The sequence below is a fragment of the Pseudonaja textilis genome, chromosome 1 (assembly GCF_049901715.1).
Source record: "Pseudonaja textilis isolate UNSWEBS1 chromosome 1, rPseTex1.2, whole genome shotgun sequence".
Lineage (NCBI taxonomy): Eukaryota > Metazoa > Chordata > Lepidosauria > Squamata > Elapidae > Pseudonaja > Pseudonaja textilis.
The window spans coordinates 133,844,580-133,866,770 of NC_141990.1; the positions used below are offsets into that span (position 1 = coordinate 133,844,580).

Sequence of the window (22,191 nt, forward strand, 5' to 3'; positions counted from 1 at the left end):
TTCTGTCAATAAGTGACATGGTCATGTAACAGCATGGCTTAGCAACAGCAGTTCCAGCACTTTTGGTTGCTGTCATTAAGTGAATCCTGCAATGTTGTTAAGCACATTACATGGTCACCATTTGCAACCTCCAGCCAGTTTCTCCACTGACTTGTTGGAAGCCAGTAATGAAAATCGTAAATAGTGATCGCGTGAGTGGGAGCATTGGGCCATTGTAAATACAAGGACTGGTTATAAGTCCCACTTGTCCAGTGCTGTCATAAATTTGAATAGTTGCTCAACGAGTAATTGCTAAGTAATGGTCAGTTCCCTTAACAATTCTCTCTGTTAATATAATGGATCAGCCTCATTGTTAGAGGAAGCAGAGGACTGATTTCTAGAAAAGGTTATCAGGAAAGACCGCAACTTTCTCACATTTGTCTGGTTTGCACAGTATATGAAAATATAATCCACAATATAGAGACTACGAAGGCCAGACTCAGGAAACATACTGAGCCAAAACCAAGCAATCCACAACATATTAGAGCATGTTATAGGGACCTTGTACTGTATTTTAAAAAACTGCAGATGATGGAGGTTTACTTGCACAAGCTGTCTCTAGCACTAGTAACAAAAAATCCTACTCTAGTAGGACCTAGGTTAATTGACACAATGATAGATAGGTGCCCAAGCTATAAAAGACAGAGAATAATCAATTTAGTGTACCTGATTTACAGGATTGACTACATCACTAATACCAAAAGAGCTATTTGGCAGGATAAAAAATACCTCCTTTAAACTGACCTTGCCTGCTGGAGGCCTCATAGGCAGGTCCATGAAACAAGAATGGCAAGAATGCAGAAAAGATCTGCCACTGCCTTATTTTGCTATGTTTTTTGACTCCCTTGCCATGGAGAATCCCATCCAAGCACTAGCTAGGGTCAACCCTGCTTAGCTTTTGAGCCCAGCTCAGGCCAGGTAAATATTGCCATGCAGCTGAGAGATTGAACTGCCCCATGATACATTGCAAAGAGGACCTTTGCCTAGTTCTCATTCGTAAGCAAGTGTCCAGAAGCTAAATATCACACAAAATATTGGCTTTTGCTTGACTTCCTACCAAAAGAAACAACAGATAAGTAACATACATCTTTTGTGCCTTTAAAATAAATAACCTTTTTTTTTTAATAGCTGGGACTGAGAAACATCTATTGTATGCTTTTTCACTGATGCAGTGGCACTGCCTCAAATGTAAAGAAAACATGCCAAAGTAGAAATGTAAATAAAACACATAGATAATCAGGGCTGAATTCGATCCGCCTAAGTTCCAGAGGAGATTGCCCTTCCCTTCCCAGATACATTTCCTGTGGGATCAGGTAGCTTATTGCCTCACCTGATTGTTATTTATGCTTTTAAACCTTTTTATTTTTTTGAAAGAAAAGAATTAAAAATAATCTGGTATACATTCACAAAACAGTACTATGTCTACACTTTATTAAAGTCCAAATAAAGATAGTGTAACAGTCAATAAATTGTGTGACTTTAGGGGTTTCTAAGTAAGAATTTATAGCCAAGAAGATGCATTTAAGTGCCACAAAAGAATTGAACTGATTTTTCCCCTCAAAAGAGATCCTGCACTAATTTTGAAACTAAGTAAACATCCCTCTCAAAATTTTCATGTAAGTTCAAATGTTGGCTATATGCAAAATAGTTTATTTTATTTTCATAATCTATTAGGCATCTCTTGTCCACAAATTCATTAACTTTTTTTCAGAATACACTCATTGTCTCAAATTAAAAAGATAAAATTCAAAAATTCAAAACAAGGTATTTAATGTATATTCAAAATACAAAGTAAATTATTCATTTACCTCCTCATCCAATTCCTTCATTATTTTCTCTAGGCGACTGTTGATAGCTCTGAAGAATAATTAATGTAAGTGTGAGAGAGGCACAGGTGGAAAAAAGATATTCTTTAAGATAAAATCTTTTGTAGAGCAAAAATTAAACCATTTATAAGTGGTCAACCAAATATGATTCCTACACAATTCTTTTTAGCAAGGTTTATTGAGAAGGATAGAATGAAATCAGATTTCCAACAATTCTTACAAGAACTGAAAAGTGAACTACAATATTTTATAATTATAACCAATATATACCCATATTGTATGATTCTAACCAATGATTCTAGCTAATTCTAATAGCCCTTCCATAAAACCATCAAGGAAATATGTCTCTTCAACAATAATTGGCTAGTTTGCAGGTGGCTCTTTAAATAATTATCTCTTGAATCTCTATCAGTCCAGGAACCAACTCATATAAATTACATCCATACTGAATACTTCTATCTTGTTTGTTAAATTTTGGAGATTTAGGCTAGATATAGTAGGATCTGCTAATTGAACAAACCCCTATTCAACCTTATTTAATACAGGATTATGTCCAATTTTTAGACATTTTCTGCAATAGCAATAGTAATAGCACTTAGATTTATGTATCACTTCACAAGTGCTTTAGAGTCAGCCTACTGCCCCCAACAATATGGGTCCTCATCTTGCCAACCTCAGAAGGATGTATGGCTGAGTCACCTTGAGCCAGTGAGATTTGAATTGCCAAATTGCAGTCAGCCGGCAGTCAGAAGTAGCCTGCAGTACTGCATTCTAACCACTGCACCACCACAGCTCTTAAGCAATGTGTCACCACAGCCTGAAAATCTTCAGGCCTCAGAACCCTCTTTGATCACTTCAGTATATTTTCCTATCATTTTGTGTACGTGCAAAAATAGGCTTTACAGAGTGAAGCTCTTCACAAAAAATCCTACCCCCAACCCTGGAAAATAAAGCCGAAGATCCAAGCAAATGTCATATCCTTACTCATTGTAACCCCTTAACATCTCCCCCACCCCATTTTATATCCTGTCTCCCAGCAAGCAGGACATTGCCCAGCTTTGCCCTGTGTGAAACTTTCTACCCTCCAACTCAAAAAAAATCACCACATACCAATACAAACTAGCGCTTAAAACTTATGAACACTTTTTGATTTTTAGCATTTCTACATAAATGTGACCTAAAGTGTGATATGTTCTCCACAAAAGTCCTAAAACTAGATAAAGAGAACTCAAATTAAACAAATGAATCTAAAACATTATGCTTGTTCTTTTATTTAGTGAGGAAAAGGATGCAAAACAGCATATTTATGTGTGGGGAAAATATGTGAACTTCTAGGATTAAGAGTTTATTTGAGGGAGAAATTTAGGAGCCAGGTGTTTCAATCGATAATCAGGTGTGAGTGTAGGCTGTCCTGCCTTATTTAAAGAACAGAATTCTAGGCATTCACTATCCAGCCTGATCTTTACAATTCAGGGATGTAAAAGGGTTTTATGACTAGAACAAAAGAGATTTCTGAGGGCTTCTGAAAAGCAGTTTTGATATTCACCAGGCCAGAAACAGTGACAAAATTATTTGTAAAGACTTAGGACTCCACCAGTCCACTGTCAGATAGACTATATACAAATAGAGGCAATTAAACACCATTATTACCCTCTGAAGTAGTGGTCAGCCAACCAATTTCACACCAAGATCAAGGCATGGAATACTCCAGATGGCCTCAAAGAACCCCAGGGTAAATCTAAGGAACTAAAGGCCTCTTTTTCACTGGCAAATGTCATTGTAAGACCATCTCCAGAATACTAAATAACAAGGTTTGCATGGCAGAGTGGCAAAGAAAAAGCCAATACTCTCCAAAAAGAATCTTGCTACCCCCTCTGTAGTTTGTGAAAGACCACATGGATAAAGCCAAAAAGTTACTGCAAGAAAGTAAAGGGAGAAATGTAAAACATAACTTTTTTTTCTTGAATGAAAACATCATATTTAGCAAAAAGCAAACCCTGCATCCTAGTGCAAAAAACTTTGCGTCATCTGTGAAACCTGGTAGCATCGTGACTTTGGCCTGCTTTGCAGCCTCTATACCAGGCCAACTTGCTATTATTGACAAGATGATGAATTTTGACTTATACCTGCAAATTCTACAAGAAAATGTCATGATACCTGTCTATGAACTGAATCTATGAGAAAGCTAAATCAGAAGAAAGTTAATGTTTTGGAAAGGCCAAATCAAAACCCTCCCCTTAATCCTTCAGAAATGGTGCGGAAGGACTTGAAGTGAGCAGTTCATATACTAAAGTTCACCAACATCCCTGAGTTAAAGCTGTTGTATAAGAAGGAATAGGTTAATTTTTCTCCAAGCCAATGCACATGAACAATCAACAGCTATCAGAAACATTTAGTTGTCGTTATTTCTGCCCAAGGGAGGCACACCAGTTACTGAAAGCAAAATATATATTTGCCACGCACGAATATGTTTCTTTGGTTCATTTTCATCAAAGAATACATAAACAATATAATGTTGTTAACTCAATTGTTCTCGTCATCTAGTTTTAGAACTTGTATGGAAAACAGATCGCATTTTAGTTTGGATTTTTATGTCAGGTTGCTCTTTTTGTCTTCTCAGTGGCTTTCTATTCCATTTATCATGGTATCTGATGAGACCAGATTTAGAATTAAAGATCGGCAGCAAAGTATTACCTAGTTCTCCTCTTTCCTCCAGGATTGGTTCCAATCAGTATTGATGGATGAGAGAATCCAGCCCATAGCCCCACTTTGTGGAGTGCAATAGGGCTGAGTATTTTCTCCCCGCCTAACATCTACATGAGGCTACTGGGTGACGTCATCCAATGTTTTGGGGGGATGTTATCACTAAAATGCTTATGATACTCAGCTTTATATTTATCCTCCTGGCTACTTGAGTGATGTCATGGATACCCTGCCCCAATTTCTAGAGGCTGTGGGGACCTGGATGTGGTGCTACAAGCTTTGACTTAGCCTTATTCTATATTCTATGTTCAAGCAAGGTTGAAGAGCAGTCAGAAGATTTCACTGAGGCAGAATGCAGCAGCTCTCAGGATTCTGGCAATTACACCAATTAAATTAAACCAGCTGCCGTACTGCTCTTTCAAACTCCTTTCCGTTGGTAACTGTAAACAACCATAAAAATGTTTTATGAGTTGACAGCAGCATGGACTCCAGTTACTTGGCACATGTAATACCACTACTCCATGATCACCATTGGTTGCCTGTGTGCTTCTGGGTGCAATTTAAGGTGCTGGTTATCACCTTTAAACCCTTCATGCCTTAGACAGGCCCCCAACTGTGCACAGGAACCTACTTCTTGATTGTGTTAGTGAATGGTTGTTTTTCAACTGCCTCTATTTTCAATTTTATATTGTTTGTTATTGTTTTTATTCTATTTTAATTCTCTTTGTCACAGAGTCCCTTGTTAAGATGGGCAGCCACGTAAATTAGGCAAACAAACACATGTATGCAGAGATATTAAAAATTCAAAAGTATTCACAAACTTTTAAACACCACTGTATATAAGGTGTAACAAATATAACTGCTTTTTGATATTACAGCTTTTAATATAAGAAAGATTCTTCATTTATATTACATGTATTTTAAGGAATGTGTTTAGTCTATATCTATATATTTTAAGAAACTAAAATTGTATTTTAAGAGTTTCTAATTTTTATAAAGAAAATAAAGTTATACCTGTATTTTTGCTCGAGGTCATCTTTGGTTTGTATTTCATTACGGAGCTGATCTTCTAATTTGTTTATTTTTTCCTGAAATTGTATAAGCTGACAGAAAAAAAATCCCCTGATTTTTAGGCATTTGTAAGTGAAAGAATTTAGAAAGTTAGCATGCAAAAATACCCTTATTTATATAGCATACACCAGAAGTTCCTAAACTGGGATGGTATGAAGAATTTGGGAGTGGTGTTGTTAGTGAATATGTGGAATTTTTATAAAAGGTATCATTGTAGAAAGCAATGCAGTAATTTTCAAATGAAGGTCTAATAATCCAGGGACAAGTTGATGAGGTGATGGAAATGCATAAAGTCGGAGGGTGAGTAACATAAACATCAGTGCTGGACAAGGTGATGGAAAGATGGAGTTAGAGATCAATATGTGCATTTACATAGGCAAAATGAAGGACAGATATAACATTATTCACCTAGAGGCAAGATGTCTCCAAAATATAAAAAGGGCTTGTGGTGTTAAAAATCTGGGAATTCCTGATTCATACTGATCATTTCATTGCTAGTTATTTGCCAAAGTGAAAGTAAATTATTTTTATGATAATATATACAAAATATACTGAACTTGCTGAAGCACATGATAATGAATATGAATTAATACTTCAGTCAAAAACTTACAGATTTGTCACATCATTGTTTTTAAATTTCACTGTGGTGTTACACTGTGTATTTTAAATTTATTTTTAACAGCAAAGTTTACAATAATAAATGTGAAGCCTCTTCCATATTTCCTAAATTAAAACCAACCCAAATTTGCTTTTAAAAAATGCACACAGACACAAATCCGATGTTATAAAATGGTATTTTGATATTTCATGGAAAGAGAGAAAGAGAAAATTGTATGTGTGTGTATCATATAGCAATACATATTGATAAAAAATCTTCAGAATGTGCTTACCTCTTCACCATCCTGTAAAAAATAAAAATCAGATACATGCTTAAAAACAGGATACTTTTCCATTTTCCCCCAATAATCTATATTGCTTGATTTATATTATCCTTAAAAATCTACTTATCTAAAGCTTAAATCATATAATGACCAGAACCCCTTTTTATAGAAGTGGATAATTCACAAGCAGTACTAGATTTGTGCAATTAATTAACTACCAATGCACACAGTTTCCATACATATGAATGTTTAGCACAATAAAATATGAGTACTTACCTCATTTTTCCTAAGTTCATTTTTCTTTGTCCCATTGTTCTGACAGGGTTCAACTTTCTTACCGAGCTCAGGAAAGTCACTTAGCAACCTGTTCAAAACAGAAGTTTTCAAAAACTCTGGCCACTGTGCCAATCAACTCATTTTAATCAATTCTCTCTAGTCCTAATCCCACTAGACTGTGCTTAGAATGAAGGCATTTATTTAGCAATAGCTCTTATTAACAGACCCTGGAGCTTTTTGGTTAATGGGGGAGGATCCTAAGAGATTCTTAAATCCATTTTAAATAGAAAGCTTCAAAAAAAAAGTCTATGTAAGCAGATATATTCGTATACGAAATGCAGTTCAGCATAACTGACTATAAGAGCAATGCCTCTATTGTGTGTGTATTTTATTTTTCCCTGTCCTTCACCTGAAAATGCAGTAATAAACATTTTGGCAACTACAAAAACATAATCCAATGGCACACACACACACACACACACATACATACATACATACGTGCATGCATAACACACATACACAAGTAAAATCACTGCTGAAAAGCCAAGTTAATTGGTATGCATATTTTTACACGTATGCTACATACAGGTTCTCTCGAAAGTAAGTAAATCCAATGAAAGACAGTTGGTTTCCAACAAATGCTTTTGGGACTGGAAAGGTTTCACCCTCTCCTTTGTCATCTTCAATATCATCAAAATTACTGCTATCTATATCACTACTCAGTTCGGGTACAACAGGTGCAGCAGCTGAAAAAAAAAGAGTAGATACCTGTATTAGAACAACATTCAATGTTCTTATATTAAAACAACATTTTTCTTTTGTTATTAAGGTTTAATTTTGTATCACATGCCAGCACCAAGATCTCAGTTGTTACTCTATAAGGAACTTCATCTAAATAGTAATAGTCTCCTATTCTCTCAAAGCATCCATGATGTTTAATCCATTGTGGTAGGCCACAATGCCTCTCAATGTATTCTATAGTTTCAAAATAAGAGAATTATTTTAATTCAATGTGTAATTAACACTATCTTGCTTCAGAACATTCAAACAGCAAGGTTGCTTATTCCCAATCTGGGACAAAATTTCCCCCTATTAAACAAATTAATCAATGTTAGGTATTAAGAATATATGTTTGACTAAACAAAGCTGACAGGGCAGAATTGTGTCTAAGATAAAATACGTAAGAAATTTAAGTTTCATTTCGGCTCCCATAATCTGCCCCTTTCAAAAAGCTTTCAAGTTGAAAGTCGGCTGCTTTGTCCCCAAGGTGTTTTTCCAAAATGCAGCTGGACTTTCTTTACTTTTATCCCAAAGGTGCTTTTCTAGTGGCTTTTTGTCCCAAAGGTGCTTTTCCAAAATGCAGCTGGATTTCTTTTCAAGAAAGTTATCTTTAGGAAAAGCAACTTTAGCTCAACCATGACATGGATGATTGAGAATCTCCATAGACATTCATTGCTTTAAGAATGAGACCCAACACAATAGACTATGAAAATGAAAAACTTCATAAAGAACTAAATGTCTGCATTGTAGATTCTCTCTCGCCCTGAATCACATGGATATTAAGATGGTTTACAAAAACATTTGAAATCACCTAGTTTTTTTATTTGAGTTAGTACATTCCAGGGTCTCCACCTTTAAGCACTTTATAATCAGCTAAGCATTTTATAATCACCCACCCCATCACTAATCTCTTCCCCAATCCAATTCTTCTGTAAGCATAGAAAACATGACAGTGTTTATGGATCTTTTCCTACCTTGTAAAGGCAAGGCCCCCGAATGTAATGGAAAAGCCTGCCCTTTCAACTGCATAAGACTGTTAGAAATGAGATTTGCACTAAATGAAATATTTACTGTAAGAAATATGCAAAAAAACAACGAAACACTGACGTTGATTTTAGGAGCATTTCACCAACTTCCAATCTAGAAACTTTACTTTGGCATTTAGTTGTAATAAAATGTAAGTAATCGTAAAGCTTTCACATTTGCAGGAAAGTGTCACCTTAAAAAAAAACCAAGTTTTTACACAGTAAATAGCTTACATTTTAAATCCACATTAAACTAGCTTAGACACACTCATGCACAAAAAAGAAAAATGCATTTAAATTTTTTTTAAAGATACTTACTGTCTCGAATGTTATTCCAGTCCCATTGATCATTCTTAAAGAATAGATGAGATTTAATTTCTTCAACTCCATTTCTCCCTAGCCGCACATCCCTAAACATGGCAATTAAAGTCAAATTTTATTATAAGATTTACAATTTTCTATTCTGAGGAAATCTATTCACAGTTTTTATTTCAATGCCAGGGTTGCCTAAATGTGTAAGATAAACTATAATTTTTAACTGTTCATTAACATTAATATTGCAACCTGAATCCTCCCCGTGTATTTGCTACTAAGTTTCTCAGTGCTCTCACATATACTGGGTGAAATAACTGGAATTCTCGTTCTGCCACGTGTGGAGTAAGACATGATTCCGACTGCACTCAGTAGAAAAGGAATGCTGGAAAAAAAGTTCTTTTTTTTAAAAAAAAAAAAAAACCACCCTACAAGTTTGCCAAACCACAGTGCAAATATTTCAACATAAATGACAGAAGACCTGGCTTCCTAACACAGAAAGTTATTCAAACTTTACTGAAATAAGTATTCAAAGATCACATCCTTTAAACTCACCCATACCCATATTCATATTTTCCCCAACAATGTATAATGAACCCATTATGTAAGCGGCAAACTCATCTATTTTTAACATAACATTTTTGTGTTCCTAAGTTCACCTCAGGAAATACTTGTGTATCGAAATTTGTCATATAACTAATAATTATTACCTTGGTGACATACATATATACACATACACACAAATATATAAACATACACAAACAGGCCTACATCATAGTAGAAAGGAATATAAACTCAGAGTTGTCCTCTTTAAAACTTTAAAGTATTTTATTTCTTCATGTATTTCTTTACTCCTTACCCTCACATGGGACAGAAAGTTATACAAAATGAAGGTCTTAAATTGCAGGTTTAAGCACAATAATTGGCGTAAAGCAATATGTGTACACTTTGTGCACAATTATTAGGCAAGTTGTATTTTGGAGGAATAATTTTATTATTGAACAACTACAGTGCTCTTAGTCAATCCAAAATGTTAATAAACCTCAAACCTGAATATTTAAAAAAGTAAAAGCGAGGTGTTGGCTTTCTTAGGAGAATATCCATGTGTGAGCAATTATTGGGCACCCATGAGTGTGCAGAATTATTATGCAACTAAATGAAAAATGAAAATTTGCCCCTCACTCATTTATTTGTATCTGTTAAAGTGAGAATAATAAACAAACAACTCAAAATGTACAAATAAATATTTCTGACATTTGAAAGCAAAAAATCAGTGACCAATTTAGACACCCTTCTTTTCAATAACACTCATAAATTCATGGAGTCTGTCAGTTTCTTGATCTGTTGACAATCAGCTTTTTGTGCAGCAACAACCACAGCGTTCCTGTTCAGAGAGGTGTGCTGTTTTCCTTCACTGTAAATCTCCTGTTTAAGAATGGTCCACAACTTCTCACTAGGGTTTAGGTCAGGTGAGGAAAGGGGCCATGTCATTATTCTTTCATCTTTGTCTTTACTAGCTGGCTACGTAGTGGGGTACTTTGATGCATGCGATGGACCATTGTCCTGCATAAAAATCATGGTCTTCATGAAAGATGCAGACTTTTTCCTGTACCACTGCTTGAAGAAAGTGTCTTCTAAAAACCGGCAGTAGGTTTGGGAGTTGATTTTGAGTCCATCTTCAACCCAAAAAGGTCCAACTAGCTCATATTTAATAATACCAGCCCATACCAGTACCACACCTCATCTTGCTGGCTTCTGAGTTGAAGTTGGAGCTCTGTGCCTGTTACTGATCCAGAAAAGGGCCCATCCATCTGGTCGATCAAGAGTCAATCTCATGTTATCAGTCTTTGAAAAATCTGTCTTCAGATATTTCTTGGCCCAGTCTTGCTGTATCAACTTCTGTGTCTTGTTCAGTGGTGGTTGGGTTTCAGCCTTTCTTACCTTGGCCATGTCTCTTGGCCATGTCTTTGTATTTCTGGGCACTCCAGGTAGGTTGCAGTTCTGGAATATGACAGTACTGGAGGATAATGGGTTCCTGGTGGCTTCACGTTTGATTCTTCTTAAATCCTTGGTTGTTAGTGTGCGTCTTTTTTTTCTCAACACATTTCTTGCAACCCTATTTTGTGCAACAAAATATTTAATGGTTCTGTGATCACACCCCAATATTTTAGTAATTTCAAGAGTGCTGCATCCCTCTGAAAGACTTTTTACAATTTTTGATTTTTCAGAGTGAGTTAAATCTCTTTTTTGGCTCATTTTGCCTGAGGGAAAGAAACTGCCTAATGATTATGTACATCTTGGTATAGGGTGTTGATCTCCTTAGGCCACACCCTCCCTCCCTCATGACACAAATGAACCTCACCCAATATGCTTATATCCACTAAGCATTTAAGTTAATACAGTTTGGAGGTGGAAAATATTCATACAAATGATATGGTCAAAATGGTCATTTGCCTAATAATTGTGCACACAGTGTCATTTCCATCGGTTCATATAGCCACCAAGAGAATCAAGAAAATCAAGATCATTTAACTGATCTTGAATGTTAATAATAGTTAGGACAGAAGTTGAAGGAAATCAATTTTGCTTACATTAGCAATATTTAAACTTGTGTTTGCATTTTCCCTGATACTCATAAATGCAAACTGGGTGGCAGGACAAATAGGAGACAGCCTCTAGCACAAACAAATAAGATGTACATTACTCCGGTGAAACTTTATGGCTGGTGGGAGTTCTTTTTCACTCTCTCCAAATTCAGCGAGATATTTATAAGCTGGTAAATCTTATTGCTATTATGAACTGTGGTGGCACAGTTGTTAGAATGCAGCATTGCAGGCTAATTCTGCCGGCAGTTCGATTCTTACCAGGCTCAAGATTGACTCATGCTTCCATCCTTCTGAGGTCAGTAAAATGAGGACCCAGATTGTTGGGGACAATAGGCTGACTCTGTAAACCACTTAGAGAGGGCTGTAAAGCTCTATGAAGTGGTATATAAGTCTAAGTGCTATTGCTATTCGATATAATTCCTAGGAAAACCTGATAACCATGAGGGTTTGATTTCATGGAATTTCTCAAAATTAAGCCAAGTTGAAAGTACTGCCTAAAATAATGACAAATTTAAGTTGGGTTTTGTCTACAAATGGAGTCTCAAAATTATATTCACAGATTATATCAGTGAGATATCCTAAATGCCTGTTTGGACAGAATAGTTTCCAATAACAAATCCACCCCAGTAAGGAAAAAATGTTTACAAACCTGTCTGTTAAAAAAGCACAGATAATATCCTTTGCCTGCCTTGAAATTTCTACATCTTCTGGGAAATGCAATGAGTTCTTGTGATCCATTATTTTACTGTATGTTCCTACCAATGAATCAGCATAAAACGGAGTATCTCCTAAAAGTTCAAAATGTACAGACATTATTGTTGTGGTTGAATCTTAAAGATTGACATAGCATTTAAGATGGTAAATTGAGCATTCAATGCTTAAAGATTCAAAACATAAGCTTGCTGGTCCTCTTTAGATTTGAACTGGACCTCTATAATCTTCTTCCGCCTCTACCTCTGCAAGAATAAGTGATGTTTTTCTTTCCCTTCTCTTTTAAAAATTAAGTAGAAAAATCTCTGGAAAGCTCATAATTTATACAGCTCCCGTTTCAACAAATCCAGAGTCAAATTATGGTTTACAATTCTGGTTTGTTCAAAACTGCAAGTTGAAATTAATTTTTTTGTTGGTAACATATCAAAACGATAGTTTCCCACCCCACACCCAAAATACCTCAAATTCCCTTAATGTCCTTTGGAAAAGCAGATCTTGTAGAGGCATTGGAAAAAAGAGAAAGTGACAAGAAGCATTCCATTCAACCAAGAGAAACTGCTCCTCTTCATGCAATATATCATTTAGGTTCCAAGTTGTACCCCGGAGTCTGGGCATAACAAGCAATCCTGCTTAGTTTCACAGCGGAAATTGTTTTTGACTACTTTATTTCAATTGTTCAAGAGGAGATAGAGGAAGAAACTGCAAGTATTCGCTTCATGAAAACTGTATGGCCTTAACTCCAACCAAGATTTACCATTTGCTGAAACTCACATGACAGTTGTTTCTAGCATGCATAAATTGTATTTCCTGGTGCTTCAAAACAATGAGTCTAACTGTATACAACATTCCTTACATTGGCTTATGCATTTAATTACCGTATCACTAACTTTTATACAAATATTTAAAGAAAACATATTACATCATAGAGAAGAGAATTTGCTACTGAGAATGGACAATTTGTTGTCATGAATCTTCTATCTCAAAAATGCCTAGGGGGAGAGATTTATTGTGCAATTTATCTATGAGTATCTATAAAAATTCCTCAATTAAACAATAATTGTTTCAAAATTTTCTAACATATCAAAGGCATTTCCACATCCAAAAAAATCACTGCTAATTTCAATTTTTCTGAATATATACTTTGGAATTACAATTCATAGCCTCATATTACTAGATACTTGGTAGTCTTTCCTAAAAACAATGACATATAATTAAAGGTAATATCATATATAATGCATCTGCCATTCTAAAATCTGAATGGTGTTGGTATAATCAATATGTAACACCAACGAATCAGATAACCATCTGGGCCAGTAAGTCCTTATTTACATCAATTTAATGGTATAAAATATTTCTTAGTAAGATAAAGGGTCAACTAAGTCATGTATAATCTTGACAAGAGCTATGATATATAAAAATTATTAATGTATCAATATTATACAATCAAGAATTTAAATAGATTGCTGATTTACCGAGTCAGAATCACTATATTCTTAAACTGGACATCCTAAATAAGAAACATATTGGTGCAATGGTTTGAACCAGTAATTCACACTTTTATCTCATTGTCAATATCTGTTTAGTGAATATTCTGCTTTGATAAAATTCCTGTTTATCACTCATAGGTGCTTTATATATCTTAGTGAAATCTTTCATACAGAATAGCAGAGTTGAAAGGGACCTCGGTGGTCTAGTCTAACCTCCTTCTAATCTAACTTTCTATACCATTTCTAAATACGTATTTAAAAACGTTCCCCCCATTTTAATCTTTTGATTTTCTATAAAGCATTGGCTATAATGTAATATGCATCAAAATATGCCATCCAGGATGTAGAATGTCTACTTATTAAAAACACTTTAAATTTTTGTTGTACCTTTTATAAATCACAGCCTCTTTTGTAAAGATAATAAAGAAATACTTAAATACCATCAATAAAAAGGGGGCAATATTTCCTATAATTGTTAATTTTACTTGGGCAAAGTCTGACCTTGCTATCAAACCTATATTATATATATTAATACATTTATCTAGAACTAGAATACTAGAAAACAAACTAGTTTAGAATAATTCTAATGTGAAATTTTAAAAAGGTATATTCTTCTTGCAAAGGATTGAAAAGTTGTGATATGTAGTGTCAATCAATTAGTTCATAGATATTCTAGAAACATCCTTAAAAAAGAAGTATTTTCTGAAATGTGTAAACTAATTAAAAAATATTTACCACTATTTAGGATTCCTCCTTTTGTATTTTGTTTGTCCTTCTCTTTCCTTATTCAACATACAAGTTTGAAATGTTTAGAAAAATTAGATTGTAATGAACTGTATTTTAATTGAAAAAGAGTTTATTTAATAACATGACCTAATAAAATGATGCCGAAAACATCCATATAAATTTCATAAATAAATACTACACCTGAAAAATCCCTAGAACCATAATGATTTTTAAATTAATTATTAAAGCAGCTCCATCACTAGTATTTAAAGCAACTCTCTGAAACATTTATTTCTTGCTCCGTTATAAAGTTTGAGCACTTGTTAATCAAATTCCAAATTTTTGACCAACCACTCCTAGTAATTTTCTTCCTCTTGAGAAAGTATGTGGTTTCCTTCTAATTCAAAAGGGCCCACTTGCCATGACAAATGTAGAATATTGGGTGGGGGGGGACCCTTCCATTTTAGGACTAGGTTTTTGAACCAAGTGAAATAGAAATCCTGATAAGTAGCTTCAATTTCAAAATTATGCAATGGCTGAAGAGATCAAAACCTCAGCTATACAATTTTCCATCAAAGCAGTCATAGGCTGCAAATATGTTTAGTAATAAGTAGAGAAATAAAGTTTTTCTCTCTCCCTTTGTATGCGTGTTTGTGTGTCTGTAATTGCTATATAAACTCTGCAGTCAGATAATCTCATCCTGAAGATCTTTGTTTTCAAAACATTTGCCATTTCTATGAAGTTGTTTATTGGAATTTTTAAGCTGAGTAATTATTTCATGTGACTTTATAACCAGCCTTTTTGTCTCTATTGTTTTTGTCTCTATTTTTAATCTAAAGCATCAAATATCTGACTTAAAAAGCTCTAATTTCTCCTTTCAATTATTTTAACAAGGTTTTTATATGCATAAACCAGTCTTTATAAAACTTCATATATAATTGGAAAGAGCTTTTAAAAGTGGTGAGAAGCCTATTTTTGTTTTCTTTCCTTTTGGATTTGGGTGGACTCAGTAAAGTCCAAAAAATAAAACTGCTTTTCTTTAACTAAGAAATAATTAAAGTTACAATGTTCAGCATGTGGTCATGCCAGATAGAAGTGCCAATTTTCCGTGATATTTAGGGAAGTTCATTTTATAAGAATCTAAAAAGCATTACTAAAAACCAGAGTCAATTAGGGACCAGTATCAGCAGCAGCAAAAGCATGTGAGCACACACAACTCATAGAGAGCGCAAAGCTGTGTTATATATTTGCAGCAATTACATCACTAGAACATATTAAGTATTATCAAGACAAAAATCCATATACACACAAGGAAAGGAAGGAAGGAACCCACTACTTACCAACAAGCATTTCAAACAGAAAAACTCCAACAGACCACCAATCACATTCCCGTCCATAGTATCCATCACCACCTTGTGATTTTAATACTTCAGGTGATATATAATCTGGTGTTCCAACAGCTGTATCACAACGCACCATGCCAGTCTATTCAACCACATAAACAATGACAATTAAACAACACTTAGATATGATAGTTAACACTACGTACTTTTTTTTTCATTTTTTCTTTTCCATTTTAACCATACTATTTTTTACCAATATGCCTTGTGCTTCTTTTACATGAAGCCTAGGGCCTAAGTATAAAAAAATAGTTCTTGTTCACTGAAGTGAAGGAGTTAAGCTTAAAGTTAAACGAAGTCAGACAAAGTAAACAAAAGCTGAGAATGTATGCTATGTCCAGTTAATGGCTCACAGAATCAACTGGTTTGCAATAAATTTCAAGAGAATTTTGGAGCTGCTCCTAAAATAACAGAAAACAATATATAGTCACACCTCTATTAGAGTAACTTAGTGGCTTTAAGCATTCCAGTTATGGATTATAGCCCATATAAACCTATAAAGAAAGCATATTTTTCTGATAGCTTATCTATTCAAGTGTCTTACTAGTGGTAAATTGTAGAGCAATAAAAGTTGTGAAGCAGAAGTTCCAGGTTCAATTCTTATTTTACTTGCCTCCACGTTATCCGTTCTATTTAACACTAAAAAAGTAACCAGTTAGTGGTAGTGATCCACCCTGAAACATATATTTTAAGGACTGATGGTGACAGATAATGTGCAACGCTTGCTTTGGGCATTATTAAGACACAAGAATTACATAAATCAGATTTGTTCATTGCTTCCATGCTAGAAGAATTAAAAACCACATTAATTCATAACTCAGAACTGTGCAAACCATGCTACTAAAACCTGCAGGTGTCCTTGAAGAATATTTGGAAGTTTCTGATGGTGCAAAATGTGGTAGCATGGGCAGTTATGGTTGCCGGCCATTTAACATATGTCAAGCTTCTGCTTTATGAACTGCATTGTTCCTGTTATGCTTCTGGGTACAATTCAAAGTGCTAATGCTCACTCTTCAATGCCTGGCGCCAAGTTACTTATAGGAGTATCTCTCCTCAGGGTATCTAGTCATCTGGTATATACAACAGCAGGAGAGGCATGACCTGTGAGAGCGTGCGCCATCTGACTGCGTCCAGAAGAGGGCCTTTTCTGCCATGGCTCCCACTCTTTGGAATATAACTCTTCAAAATCAGAATTGTTCCAATCCTATTGGCTTATGCAAGGCATTAATACCTTGCCTTAAGGCATTAAGTCTGGATCTCTAATACTTTTGGGTGCATCCATTTGTAGGTTATATAGCTAGTCCTTGTTCTACAACCATAATGAAGCCTGGCCATTATGGTTGTGCATCATAAGAGTAGTAAAATGGGTCAATCGTGTGACCCACCCAATTTTGTGACGGTTGTTAAGCGAACAAAGATTCGCTACAGGTGTAAGTTTTGTGTAAATGTGGCCATGTTGCCAATACCTGAAATTCAGTCATGTAACTGCAGAGGAGGCCTGACTACTGGATCTTCAAATATGGGATATAAGTCCCCCTTTTCAGGTTGATCATAACTCAAGGATTATCTATACTGGTTGCTACTTTTTACATTATGTATATTTTTTATTATTTCTTAGTTTTTATCCTGTTTTAACTGTTGGGCATCTAGAATCACCGATATATGAGATGGGCAGCCACATATATTTCACAATAAATAATTGCTCAAAAGCTCCAGTCTACTCTCCAGCACACAAGATGATGACATTGGAATACATTTGTTCATAGTTTACAGTTTCAAATGTTCAATGGTTCTGCATCAATCTAATCTAAAACGTGAAGTACTCTGCACAAATGAAACAAAAGCTAAAGATTGAGAACTCTGTTCTTTAAATAAGGGAGGACTTCCCATACTCATACCTGATTATAATCCTGGCTGAAACACCTGACTCTAATTTCCCCTTCAAATGAAGTGATAACCTTAGAGGTTTACAAAGCTTTGCATCACTTTCCTTAATAAATTAATAAACACATTTTTTGCTTATTTGTTTAATTGGGTTTTCTTTATAAGTAGCCTTCGACTTACTTTGTTCAGTGACCAAAGCTACAACAGCATTGAAAAGAAGTGACTTATGACCACTTTTTCACACTTACAACCACTGCAGCACCCCCACAATCATGTGATCAAAATTCCGATGCTTGGCAACTGGTTCCTATATATGATGGTTCCAATGTCCCAAGGTCTATAATCACTTTTTGTGACCTTCTGACAAGCAAAGTCAATGGGCAAACCAGATTCACTTAACAACCTTGCTATTAACTTAAAACTGCAGTGATCCACTTAACAACTGTGACAAGAAAGGTTGTAAAATGGGGCAAAACTCCCTTAACAGCTGTCTTGCTTAGCAATGGAAATTTGGGTCTCCCTTGTGGTCATTACATGGACTGCTTGTATCTAGTTTGTTTGGAGACCAGACCACATTCTAAGGTACATTTATGCAGAACTATGGAAAATTCAAAAAGGTTCATAAAGTTCTAAGCACCACTTTAAATAAATCATAATTTATTGACAGATTGGAAAATCTGATTACCTTAACATTAGTGAAAGAAGTTATTCAAATAATTTAAGCTCAATGGAATGACTTCATGTAGCCAGAAGCCTCCTTTTCTTCATATCCACAAGGTTTAAAGATAAGATGCTTTTGTGTCTGCTAGTAATTAAATGCCACTTTAAAATGATGTTAATTTTAGCATATTAAGTCAACTATAAACCTTATTTCAGAAGCTGCACTGTGGTTATAATACATACAATAATACATAACTAAATATTTAATAAACAAATTTATTAAAGCAGCCATGACAATTTTCCTCCCTGAGTAGGGATACATTTTCATTTAAAAAGGATCCCAAGATTTCAAAAATCATGTGTTATAGCTATATCATTTATTTTTTTTATCTGTAAAGGTTAAAGTGCAAAACTGTGAGACAAATTCCTTGTGTGGTTAAAAGCATACTTATTTTGCAACCACATAACTGGCCAATGACCTTGCTACTATATTTCGGCAGCAGAATCTGGAGATGTTCCAAGGCAGGACAATGGTGCCAGAGAGATTCAAATAGAGCCCACAGACTCATAAAAGCAGGTCTGGGCATCATAAAATGTTGGCCATCCTCCCCCTGGTCGCATGATGCAATTTAGGTGCTTGCAACCTGTTCAAAGTTATGACCCGTTGCCAAGTTCTTGCAATCATGTGATCGCTATTTGCAATCTTCTCCGTTGGCTTCTGGAGAAGCCGACAGGAAAGGTTGAAAAGAGAAGCCCACCTCTTTCACTAGCATCCTCTGGAGAAAAAACACTAAAGGCTCTGCTTCTCAGTCTTCCAGAAAGCTAAGACTCAGAGCCTTTGGTATTTTCTCCTCCAGAAAGCAGAAGTACGCTAACAAAAGATACGAATTCTGAAGGCAAAAACGCAAAAGGGTCTGAGCCTCAGCGCTGCAGAGCACCAAGATTCAGAGTCTGTGGCATTTTCTCCTCTGGGATCCACCTCTTTCATTAGTTTCCTTCACCTCTCTGGAGGAGAAAATGCTAAAAAGGCTCTGAGAGCCTCAACACTGATACACTGATACTCAAAACCTTTCAGAATGTCAGTTTCCCTAGCATTTCTCCTCTCCAGAGGAGAAAACGTTAGCAAATATCATCATTCTCATTATGATTTGAAAGACCCCCTCCAAATCGCGCAAGAGACTTAGAGAAGGAGCTTTCTGAACCATTGCAGAATTGGGCTTGCATGCAGGATGGAGTGAGGCAATGAAAAGGTAAATGGATCCAGGTGTGGTGGGGTGGAGAGAGGATCCAAGCATTGGTGGGTGTAGTTCGCTGATGCCTCCCAGCCCATGGCAGGTTTCCATGTGCCAGTGGGCAAAGGACTTGTCAAGGACTCCCCCAACCCTTGAGACATGCGTGCAATGGGAAGAGCTTGGATTATGGTTGTTGAGTAAAGCAGTCATGTAGGTGCCTCATGTAATAACCGTAATGACTTATGATCAAAATCCCATTCTCAATTGTGATCACAAGTCAAGGACTATCTGTATTTGCACACATTTAGCATCACCTTAGCAGCCACTATTAAATTAGATATAGGGAGGCTTATCTGGAAGGAGAAGTGAGATTCTGCATTATTTTACCACACTGTTTAGAAGGGTCTAGTGAAAAACCTGGAAAGAATTATTATGATTATAATCAAAACTTATCATAGTAACCATGTATGTATTTAGGGCTCTGCAAAACTATTTTAGGAAAATATGAAGCTGTAACCGTTGGCCATGAAAAGGATACAACAAAAGAATTGTTACGAAGTTACGGGTCAGACAGAGAAAGGCTCAGCTGACAAGAAGGCGTACTTCTTTAAGTGGGACAAATTTATTTATTTACGGGTAGGATGCCAACTTCTAAAATATATTTTTAAGCATTGCTAGCTTTTCAGAATGAAGAATGAAGTCCAAGTCTAAACAAGAGTCAATTCTGTATCTATATTTTACTTTTCACCTAGAAAATAAAGAACTGTTGCAGGCACCGCCTATATAACAGGGACAAAATAAATGGTATAATGTATTCTGCTATAGGCAAGGGACTGCTTATATTTCTATTAAATGGTTAACCATAATTTAAGATGCACGAAAGTTTAAAATAAGCTTGCAGAAAGAGGATCTTCTCTAATTACTAACAAATTAACTATCCATTGTATAAGTATCCTTTATCTGTTAGTTTCAACCTGCTTTAGCAGTTTTTTAAAATAAACCAGTAACCAGTCATGAAGATTTAACGTACTGTACTTAGTTCAATTCAAAATTGATTCAAGAACATTTTCCTCCTAAATTTTAATGGATGCATACTGCTCTCTGATCTGTGGAATCACATCTTCCTCTTAACAAGGTCAGTGGTAAAGAACTATTCAATATATAAAATGTTTGAAGCATTTCTTGGAGATTAAACAACCCAGTACTCACTGAGTCATTGTTTCGGAGATCTTTCCTTCCCAGATTCCCCACTGCCTTCAGCAATGGCAGAGCTTTTAATCTACTTGAAAAGTACTTCAAAAAAATTCATGGAAATATTCAGAGATGTATTTACCTTGAACGCAGTCCATGTTGAAATGTACAGTGCAGTCAAACATCAGGGGCTGATGTGTAAGTACAATGCACAATAACTCCCAACTTAAAAGTTATGCACAAAGAAATGTGAGAGTTTTAGTAGTATAGAAATTAAAATTTAATACATTCTCTCACAGGACAGGAAATGTTTTCACAGTTGATAGACATATTTCTGGCAACCTTAGATATACACAGAGCTCAAAGGATGGGATTTCTGCTGATTTGGAGGGGGAGATGTTCATATTTTTAGATCTGTTAAGCCTTTCCAAGTTTATGTCTTTTCAACTTTTTGCCAAAAATGGCATGATTAAATAGTTTAATAATTTATAATAGGAAAAAGAAAAATCCGTCCACTGTACAAAGTTCACTGATTACTCCAATAAATATAGTAGGCAGATAATGTCTTTATTTTAGAACAATGATATCTACAAATCAAAACTTACATATTCTAGTCTACCATAGAAAAGAATTTTTTATTCCAAAACTATTTGGTTAATTTTAAAGTAAATTGAAAAGCCACTAGGGGATGCTAAGGGCTGCTTCTGAGTGAGAAATACATGATAGATATTGCTTTTTATTAATCAACAAGCATTTATGAAAGAGATTTTTAAAATACTGAAATCAAGTCTAAGTATATTTCTCAATATCCTTTCTCAACCTGTTGTTCTTCCACATATACATGTAAGAACCTTGATAAAAAGATCACATCCATACTAGAGGAAGAAATCACGGATTGAAGAGAGTTCTGAAAAGCAGAGTGAATAACCACAGAAGAATGAAGAGGCCAGCTCTTCGGCAATTCCTCTCCAGGTAAGGAAAGAAGATTGAGATCACTCACAAGTACTTCAGACAACTGCTCATCCCAAGGCAACTGCCTAGTTTAGTTGAATTTAGAACTCTGGGAGACTAGCCATCTTGCTCAAACTGTGGTCAATGCCTTTGAAAGGCCACAAAGTTTGCATACCTCCTTTTCTAATCATTTTTAGCTACTGTTAACCGCTTTTCAATTATCAGGAGGCTTTGAATGATCTCTGTTATTATTATAGTGCTATTTGCTACAGTGCCTATGGAGACTCTCAGTCATCCAGGTCATGGTTGCCCCAAACATCTTCAGAGAAAAACCAAAAAGTCCAGTCTAGTGCCTCTTGAAAAAAAGCACTTTGGGGATTTATTACATTATTTTCATATAAGGGTAGATGAACAACCAGAAATTTCATGA

The 22,191-nt window shown here is 35.4% G+C and overlaps 1 protein-coding gene across 6 annotated transcripts in view; it reads right to left on the minus strand.

Annotated features, from left to right (window-relative positions):
* ROCK2 (Rho associated coiled-coil containing protein kinase 2) overlaps window positions 1-22,191 on the minus strand; it is a 103,195-nt gene that overhangs the window by 28,700 nt on the left and 52,304 nt on the right. For 4 of the 6 annotated variants that reach the window (XM_087917239.1, XM_087917233.1, XM_087917229.1 and 1 more), the window contains exons 6-13: window positions 15,784-15,928; window positions 12,169-12,307; window positions 8,920-9,011; window positions 7,383-7,542; window positions 6,797-6,884; window positions 6,530-6,541; window positions 5,583-5,671; window positions 1,848-1,896 (exon numbers count right to left, since the gene is read on the minus strand). In XM_087917239.1, the coding sequence (XP_087773365.1) occupies window positions 1,848-1,896; window positions 5,583-5,671; window positions 6,530-6,541; window positions 6,797-6,884; window positions 7,383-7,542; window positions 8,920-9,011; window positions 12,169-12,307; window positions 15,784-15,928 (774 nt within the window). The remainder of the gene's footprint in view (window positions 1-1,847; window positions 1,897-5,582; window positions 5,672-6,529; window positions 6,542-6,796; window positions 6,885-7,382; window positions 7,543-8,919; window positions 9,012-12,168; window positions 12,308-15,783; window positions 15,929-22,191) is intronic. The other 2 variants (XM_087917243.1, XM_087917226.1) reach the window with 1 other exon arrangement.